This window comes from Nicotiana attenuata, chromosome 5 (assembly GCF_001879085.1).
Source record: "Nicotiana attenuata strain UT chromosome 5, NIATTr2, whole genome shotgun sequence".
In the NCBI taxonomy this organism is placed as follows: Eukaryota; Viridiplantae; Streptophyta; class Magnoliopsida; order Solanales; family Solanaceae; genus Nicotiana; species Nicotiana attenuata.
Window position 1 is genome coordinate 23,323,338 of NC_031993.1, and position 9,882 is coordinate 23,333,219.

The following is a 9,882-nucleotide window of genomic DNA, read 5'->3' on the forward strand; positions in this document are numbered from 1 at the left end:
GGGGGGGGTAAAAATAATACCACAATGGTATAAACAATTTCGGGATTGCTAATGGTTATGGAGGTTCTGTAATGAGTGATCATAATGGAAGCAAATAATTAGAAAGAAGTAGGAGGAGAACCATGAGGTCTCGGTTCAATACTACCGAAGACGAAAACATTAGGTGATTTCTTCCGATCCACCCAAGCCTTGGTGGGTAGAGCCGTAGAGCTACCTGGTACCAGTGATTTCTTCCAAGAGTTGCAGTTTACACCTCACAGGATAATATGGAAGGAACACAAAGATGTGTATTTTCCAGTGAAGTCTGCATACAAGATCTTGTCTCAGGAAAGTCAACAACAACAAATATGGCCATGCAAAAGGATATGAGGAAAAAAAAAGCACCTTACAAGGTTGAATGCTTCTTTTGGTTAGTGGCTAGAGAGGCTTGCTTGACCCAACACAGTTTACAATGAAGGGGATTGATAATTTGCAACAGGTGTGTAATGTGCGAAGAAGATTAGGAAGATGTAGAACACTTATTCATCCACAGTAAAGTCACAGCTCAGTTTCGGGGCATGTTCTTGAATCTTCTAGAAGTAAATGGCGCTTGCCAGAATCTTCTAAAGGATTGATGTAGTGTTGGAGTAGAAGAATTTATTCTAGAAAATGTGACATAGAGAGTCCCCCCCTAAAACAGTGGTGCCCTAGCGAGTTTGAGGGCTTCAACTATTCCACAGGCACTTGTAACTACATCCATTATGGTTTAGTAGATGGAAAGAAATTACCTAAAGCTAGATTTGAACCTTATTCTCTCATGGTTTTCATCCCACTTCATTGACCGTTATGCCATACCCTTGGAAGTTGGGTGCGATATAGAAGGAGGGGGGGGGGGGGGGGGATAGGCTGGTAAGCATTGGATTGTTTTGAAGTTAGGTATTGGTGTAAATTATTTAAAGTATTTTTCCTTTCTATATCAAATGGAAGCGAATCGTTTATGGTGCAAGGGACTCCTCGCGGTGTGCAACTTAATCAAACTAATTCTACTTTAATTTTCACCAATCGCCACCGAACCTACTAATAATACATTGTGTCTAATTTATGTCCTACCAACCAAGAACTAACTTAGAGTGAAACTTAGCAAATACTGGACATATATCTTTCCTTGCCGTGTAGCTACAGATGTCCGTTGAGAAGTTTATTAGAGGCAAAAGATGATGTGTTTCTCGTATGTGATGTTTTTGATTTTCTCTTTCCAATAACAAATCTGTATAATCCCTTGGATTCATGAAGTATTTATGGAAGGTATTCTTGCTCTAAAGAATGCCATTCATCAGAGTGTTCTCTATGTACTAAATGCAGATAATTTGTAGATTACTTACCTTTATATTCTTGTTTATTTTCTGCAGTCCTATCAGTGTTGTATGATGCCACCTAAGCGCAAAAAACATGGTTGTGAAAGTTTACCTACCAATCTCCCTGAGAATGTTATCAATGCCATTCTGATGTGTTTGCCTTTGCGTGATGCTGTGAGGACAAGCATCTTATCGAAGAAATGGAGGTATAAGTGGTGCAGACTTCCACAGTTGACACTTGATGATAAAATTTGGAAGACGACAAATAACTTGCTATCCCCTTCTATTAAGTTTACAAACATTATGTACAACATTTTGACCCTTCATTCAGGACCGATTACTAAGTTTACCCTTTCCATGTCTGAACTGAAAAAGTATCCTAAGATTGACAGCTTGATATATTTGCTCTCTAGGAACGGCATTGAACATCTTGTTGTTCAATTTTCAGAGTGGAACCTATACAAATTGCCTTCGTCATTTTTCACTTGTTCCCAGTTGAGGCATTTGACCCTCCAGAATTGTCTAATATGTCCTCCACCGGCCTTCAAAGGATTCGATATGTTAATTAGCCTGGAACTGTGTCATGTCTCAGTTTCTTCCATATCACTGGAAAGTTTAATCTCTTCTAGCCCGTACCTTGAGAATTTAGTGTTGAAAATCTCAGATACTTTAAGCCACATTCAAATTAAAGCCCCCTTGTTGAAATCTTTCGGTTTCACAGGCTGTACAAAATTTATTTCCTTAAAAAATGTTCCTCATCTTACTAAACTCTCTCTTATGTATGGTGAATCTTATGAAGATTCAGAAAAATGTGATCTTGACAAATTTCTTCGGTCATTTCCTGTTCTTGAGCATCTGCACTTGGAATATGGAAGTTCCCAGGTAAATGTTGCTTCAGAACTTTATTGTTATGTATTCTCATTAAATGTACCATCTTACGGGCTTCGTGTCATCCTGATTTTTCATTTTATTTGTAGTTCTTGGTTGCTGATGTACCAAAACGGCTTTCCTCTGCTCTTGACCATCTCAAACATCTTTACGTATCTGTGGATGAATTAGATGATATTTCCTGTGCTCTTTGCTTGATACGAAGTGCCCCATATTTACAAACTCTCGAAGTGAAGGTTATTAATGATGTTTATAGTTTTCATTTTCTTTTGTATGTGCTATTCATATGTAATGACAACTTCCTTATTTTCGTTCTCATTAGATCTTCAATCTTTATAATCTTTCTTAGGTATCTATGGATGAATCGGATAATGAAGTTGATGAGGTTTCTGCATTTTGGATAAGTGTCTTACTTATTCCATGATTGTCTTAATGATTGAACCAAAGCCCTGGGTTTCATCTCTTTTTGGACAATTCCATAGAAGTTTTTCACGCTTTTGGTATGAACACAAGTGCCTTTTTTTTCATCTCCTTGTGCCGAGGGTTTTTCGAAAACAGCCTATCTGCCCTCGGGGCGGGATAAAGTTTGAGTACAAACTACCCTCCCCAAACCCCACGTATGGAATTATACTGGGTTGGGTTGTTGTTGGTATGAACAAGTATTTTAAGGTATAATTTCCATAAAAGATTTTCACACTTTAAGGTAAAATTATAGTTCCATAATGCATAAATGAGAAAGAATCAGTAACGAAATAAAAGTCTGTTCCACCTCTTCTTCACATGTGAGGTACAGGTGCAAAGCTACACTCTGAGAAGGGTGGTCAAAATTTACCACATTTCGTCGTGTAATTTTGATCACTCTTCGTCGGAAAATTTCACTGTGAATACAAATAAAATATTACTTCGATTTTAAAGATATATAACATATATTGAACACATTTTATCGGAGATTTTTTTTACTTCTTTTAAATTTGAACACCCTTTTCGATGGTGAGGTATATGAGATTGTTTGGCTGAAGTTTAATTAGAAGGAATGCAATATAGTGGGGCGATGAGTTACAATGGATTACACAACATGCTTGTGGAAAATGTCCTAAAGCTAAGGTTTTTTAAATATCTGTACATACATTTTCAATTTTGGTAATGAGGTTTAATAATTATCAAAAAGTTGGTGTAGTAAAAAAGAGAGATTTGAGAGAACATTTTTTTAATTATATTTCCAACTTATTCACTAGAAAAGAGAATATTATTTTGTCGAATGAAGGTATTTTTTTGTGGTCGAGCTTTGGACGCAACAACTAGTTCGGAGTTCTTTGAGTCATACGACATCAAGCTATTGTATCATGAATGTGACAAGTTGAGAGTATTGTTGATGGACCGGTAAATTAAAATTCTACCGCAACAGCCCTGAATCTCCTTAAAGAGAGCGAGATATTCGCGCTTCAACCTGAAGAATATTTATTTAATTTTCTTCATTTTATTTTTTAACTGTACTTTGTTGTATTTTTCCAACAATATTCATGGTGTAATGTTACGGTGGTTGTGTTTGGTGTAAGAGAAGATATTTTTCTACTAATAAAGGGTCAACTGAGTGTTTTAGAGCCCGTTTAGCCATAAAATTTTTTTAACTTTTTTTTTCGAAATTAATGTTTGACCATAAAATTTTTAATTTTCATTTGAAGATGAATTTTAGAATTTTTCGACAATTTTAAAAACTCCAAAAAGCTGTTTTTCTAAATTTTCATTCACATCACTCACAAAAATTCAAAAACAACCCAAGATTATATTCATGTTCAAAAAACGACTCTTATTTTTAAATAACATTTTCACTTAATTTTTTTTTCTTTTTTCAGAATTTTATCATTCTTATGTCCAAACGCCCACTTTGAGCCTGTTTGGAAAGCCACCCTATAATTGGATTTTGGGTGTAATTACACAGTTTTGACATGTTTGTCTGACTAAGTAATTACCTGGTTAGCATGTAATTGAGTGTAATTGAGGGGGTGTAACTACACTATGCAATTCTCAATGGGGAGTTGGGAATTGTTGGTAATTACAATTACATGGTGTAATTACCAGGTTATTTTTTGAATATCTTTTCTTTTCTTTATGATTTGACTTTTATTTCTATTTTTTTCTTTTTAATTTTCTCAAGTTTTTAAATTCTTTTTTTAAGTATTAGTTTTTACAGTATTTTTTTTATTTCCTTATTCTCATTTTCGAACCCCACGTGTTTCTATATAATTTCTCATACTTTTTTTAAATTTTTTTTATTACATTTAGCCATGTTATTATTTTAATTTTTCTAAAAAGTTATACCCCGTAATCTTAGAAAGAATAAGTTATCCATAAACTTGACTTATAATGAGTGATATCATTAAAGTTCAACTTTATTATTGGATGAGGTTATGTGCAAATTTAACTGTAGTATAATGATAGATTACTTGTTAATATTTAAATAATATTCTTATTTTTTAACCTTTATTTTTTGTGATTCCTATTTGCTCATATTTTTATTTTATTATTATTTTCTTCATTTAGCATAGTTGTGCTGTTATTCTAATTTTGAAACTACTCCGCCTAATATTAGAAGTAATACATCATTAATAAACTTAGCATATAATGATTGATGTGATTAAAATAGGATCTCATTGTTGAATGAGGTTATAGAATTATGTTTTCCTTTACTTTTGAATTATATTTATTTAAACCATATTGAAAATTATTTTAGATTATGTTGTAATTTTACAAAAGTGTACTATGCTAATTTTTTCTGAATTTTGAATTTTATGTTATATTTCCACTTTTATTTTATTTGCTTTAATAATATTCACTTATTAATTCAAATTGTCAGCCATTCATTTTTCAGTTAAGGTTGATAGATTATTTTTTCGTAAAAAATTTGAGTAGTGTTATGGTATTATATTTATAAAATATTAATCATTTTATCAAGGATGCAGTCCATGATGTTCTTACAAAATATGTACTTTTAATTCTTACAATTGACTAAAGCAAAATATTACTTAATTTGAAATATATATATATATATATATATATATATATATATTAAATCTTAACTTTTAATTTTTATATTTTAATAATTAATTTTATTTAAAATTTAATCTAACTGTATAATTATATTTGTGCAACCAAACAGTATGCCTAATCACATTATGACAAACAAATATGTCATTGTAGTTACAATACTGTATTATTAGATTGTATAATTATTACCCTAGTAATTACACCAATTCTAATTATCATATGGCTTTCCAAACAAACCCTTAGTATTTGGAGGTGATGTGGAGCTGTGGTGAGTGGTGGGTGATCAAGAAGGATTGGTGATGGAGTTCCAGCAAATTTAACATATAATATCTTTATAACGACAAGGGTAGATCTGACAATAACCATTAATGGAGGACTAATTTGAACCATTTACAAAGTTCAGGGTCAATTTGTACCTTTGCCCTTTAAATAAATCCTCTTTCTCTTTGAATTGGCGATGAACCCTAGAGTTGAAAGGTCAAACTGAAGTGTTCAGAACAGTTGAAGAATTGACATCATCGGTTTTCTTACGTCTTGGTACGCTTCAAAATGTACAACCCCCCCCCCCCCGTCCCCCGGCTCTAAATAATTACTTAAAATGTAAATACCTCCTTTTTAATTGGTGTTTATTGCAATTATAGATTCTTTATGGTTTGCAAAATTAATACTATTAAAACTACTAATCTGATGTTACAATCCAGCCAAAACTGCTTCTTCAGCTTAATTTTAAAAAAAGACCAAATCTTGGAAATTATTCTGGTTTTTATGCTTTGAAATTTATTTCTGTTCTTTGCATTTTTCCTTTTGAACCCAAAAATGTATTTATGAAATATTGATAGAAGGTTCTTCTTGTCGTGAGAATGCAAATAATGGATATTAAGCTATGTTAAATATCTTGTAGAGGTGTTAGAAATTAGAATAGCCACTCTGTTAGCCTGATATGGGTATCTCAAGGAAAATTAGATGCAACAGCCCAGCCCGGTAGTGATATTATCCCCTCTAGGCCTAGGCCGTCATGAGTTTAAAATACGTCACCAGGGTCTAAGACTTGTCTACTTATATACCTAACATCTCTCCCGTGTTTTGTCGATGTGGATTCGCCTAGGGTGTCACATTAGAATATCCGTGTAACATTGATACTAAGAGGAGATAGTTGACTGAATTCAACTCGAATGCACCTTTATTTCTTTTGTTGGTTCGACAATGTGAATAGCCGTTCTGTCCAAATAGTTTGGAGATTCCTAACTTTGTATTATTGCTTATTTTCTACAGGTTCTTGGTGATTATTCTTATATGATGCCTCCTAAAGGAAGAAAGAATCGTCGAAGTTTAGGTCCTGACGTCATTAGCAACCTTCCTGATACTGTAATCTATGTCATTCTGATGCGTTTGCCTTGTAAAGATGCTGTGAGAACAAGCATCTTATCGGAAAAATGGAGGTATCACTGGTGTAGACTTACAAAGTTGAAGCTTGATGAATCTCTTTGGAAAACAAAAACGGATAAACTATACCTTACAGTTAAATTTACAAAGATTATATATCAAATTTTGACCCTTCATGAAGGACCCATTACTAAGTTCAAGCTTGACGTTGCTCGTTCGAAAAGATGTCCTACGATTGACAACTTCATATATTTCCTCTCAAGGAATGACATTCAACATCTTGTTCTTCACTTTCCATGGGATAAGATATACAAAATGCCTTCTTCACTTTTTGAATGTTCGCAGCTTAGGCATTTGACTCTTCATGATTGCTCAATACATCCTCCATCAGCCTTTAAAGGATTTTGAAGTTTAGTTAGCCTGGAATTGTTTAGGGTCACAATTTCTTTTGAGTTGCTCAAAAGTTTAATAAATCATTGCCCGTTGCTTGAGCAGTTGGTGTTGGACGTCTCAGAAATTTTAAACATAATTGAGATTAATGCCCCCATGCTGAAATCCTTTGATTTCACAGGCAGTATAAGTTCTCTCTGTCTAAAGAATGTCCCTCTTCTGACAAAAGCATCTCTGCACTTATGTCGAGGTTCTTCTATGGAAGCAGAGAACTTTTATCTTGCAAAATTTTTCGAGTCTTGTTTTGCTCTCGAGCACCTCAGCTTGTACTTTGGTGACAAGGTAGATGTTGCTTTATGATTTCAGTGTTATGCACGTATTAACACATCGAACTTCTTTTGGGCTGAGTCATCTTGAATTTTGATATTCTTTTTCTTAGTTTGATGATGCAGGTGCAGATCAAGCACCAACAAGGCTTCCCTTTGATCATAACCGTGTCAAGCATTTTTACGTGCCTTGTATGAACCTGAGGGAATCATATAAGTTGTCATATTATCTTTGCTTGATAAGAAGCTTCCCATACTTGGAGTCATTCGAAATTGAGGTTCTTAGTGCTTTGACTCTTTTCTCTCTTTCTTATTTTTTAGTGGCTTTTTCTTCATACTACTTAGATCCTCAATCACTGTTATTACTTGTGATCAGTACTTCTTTCATCTCATCCTTTGCTATCTTGGATTTAGTTTTCTAAATATCCTGTATTGTTATTACTTGCTATCAGTGCTTCTTTCATCTTTTCTTTAGTCGAGGGTCTTCCAGAAATAGTCTGTCTGCCCTTCCAGGGTCGGGATAAGGCTGCGTACATCCTACCTTCCCAGATCCCACTTGTGGGAATAAACTGGGATGTTGTTGTTGTTCTTAGATCCTCAATAACCTGGGAATTGACTTCTTTTTATTTTTCTTAGGTTCTTGATCATCATGATGCTGGTGTTGTAGAATCGCTTGAACTCGAACGTTTCTTGGATGTGATATTTAATCACCTCAAGGAAGTTAAGCTAAAAATCTTTTCAGGAATGACACATGAAATGCAGCTTATCAAGCTTTTCTTAGCCAAGTCCCCAGTGTTGGTAAGAGTGCTAATTGATCCATCGTATCTATGTATCATAAATCTCATATCTCTTGACAGAAGATCAGAAATATTCGCCGAGTTCTCAAACTTTTTCCGTGCATCACCTAAAGCAGAAGTAGTCTACATGTATTTGGATAACCAAACAAGTAGATTTAATCAGATTGTGAACTTCGACTGAAATGTTTTGGAAGTTACAATTGAACAGTTTGCAACAAATGTTGATGTAGTAGTATAACACTGTGTTTTGCCTTGTCGTAATTAGGGGTGGGCATTCGGTCGTTTCGGTTATTCGGTTTTCGGTTTTGTAAAAGTAGTAACCGAAACCGAACTGAAATAAGTTCGGTTCAGTTCGATTTTTCTAATTTCCGTTCGGTTATTTCGGTTTGAACATTATCATATTGGACTCCTTCTATTTAATAATATGACCGGCGAATTTGTTGATTTTTTCCAAAACTTTGAAATTGTTGGAAATATTGTGTTTATAGAAAAAAAAATAGACTAAACTTTGCACACTATTATGGATCATAAAATTCAAACATAGTGTAAATTACAACTCTGTGTGAAATTCTCTCGGTATCTATCACATATGCTATGGAAGTTTTAATAGACTGAGAGTCTTTAAGATTGAAAAGTTGATGGACTTACTTAATTGAGTTGAGTCTTTGATAGATTGGACCTAATAATATTAATTTATTACCTATGGGTTTAGCCTATATATAACTTAAAGAACATATATGCTAATAATTCGGTTTTTCGGTTAACCGAACTAAAAAACTTAATAACCGAAAACCGAACCGAAAAACCGAAATTTTAAAATTTTCCTTAATATTTGCTTACTGAGAGTTAAGTATTTAAACAAAATCATCTTAGTATTTTTTTCGTTTCTACGACTAAATTCTAGTTTCTCATTTTTTTTAATTCATTAATCAACAGGTTATTTTGATTTACTTGGTAAATTTTGATTCGACATTGAATTTAGAAAAAAAAATACTTTAAAATATAAGGTTAAGAATATCAGAACACTTAAACTTTTGAAATTTGAAATCTTCAGATTAAAAATTTGTGTATTATACAAACTTATCATTAAAAATAAACGAGAAGTAAAAATAACAATATTTTTAAATTTAAAGTTAGGACTTAGATTGGGGATTTTTTTTAGGGGTTTTGACACAGTTATCCACAAAAACAAAACTATTTACCTTTGTCTACCCATAAACTAATTACATTTCCTACCCATAGTAGTTTTTGTAGAGAATTTTTTCTTTATTCTCCAATTCTTTTTTATTTCTATGCTTCTTTTCTTCTTCTTTTTCTTTTTTTTTTCTTTTCTGTTTTTCTTTTTTCTCGTATCTTCTTATTTTTTTTCTTTTTTTCTTTTCTAATTTCATTTAACTTCTTTTTTTAATATTTTTTTTCTCTTCATAATCTAATTTCATTTACTGTTTTCACTATTTTTTATCATTCTTTTTTTATACAATAAGAAAAATAATTGATATAGTAAATATTTGTTCACCTTTTTTTAATATAACTAGTACAATATACCTTTTATTTTATTTTTCTTTCTCATTTTTTAAATTCAATTATTAAACTAAAATAATATCAGTTGTCACTTGATCTAATACACTGAATATCACATTGACTGCTGTTGAGCACCATAAATTACATAATCAGATTCTAAGAATCAACACGTGATTGCCATGCAAACCTTGATCTCCT

General features: G+C 32.8%; 2 protein-coding genes across 2 annotated transcripts; both read left to right on the plus strand.

The window, feature by feature from the left end:
- On the plus strand, positions 34 to 2,687 carry LOC109225505 (F-box/FBD/LRR-repeat protein At1g13570-like). Its single transcript, XM_019390192.1, has 4 exons — positions 34 to 478; positions 1,389 to 2,216; positions 2,312 to 2,458; positions 2,572 to 2,687. Exons 1-4 carry the CDS (start codon positions 452 to 454, stop codon positions 2,644 to 2,646), a joined length of 1,077 nt encoding a protein of 358 aa, XP_019245737.1. The 5' UTR covers positions 34 to 451; the 3' UTR covers positions 2,647 to 2,687.
- On the plus strand, positions 5,724 to 8,586 carry LOC109225506. The gene is made up of 4 exons (XM_019390193.1): positions 5,724 to 5,804; positions 6,540 to 7,382; positions 7,480 to 7,644; positions 8,003 to 8,586. Exons 2-4 carry the CDS (start codon positions 7,197 to 7,199, stop codon positions 8,342 to 8,344), a joined length of 693 nt encoding a protein of 230 aa, XP_019245738.1. The 5' UTR covers positions 5,724 to 5,804; positions 6,540 to 7,196; the 3' UTR covers positions 8,345 to 8,586.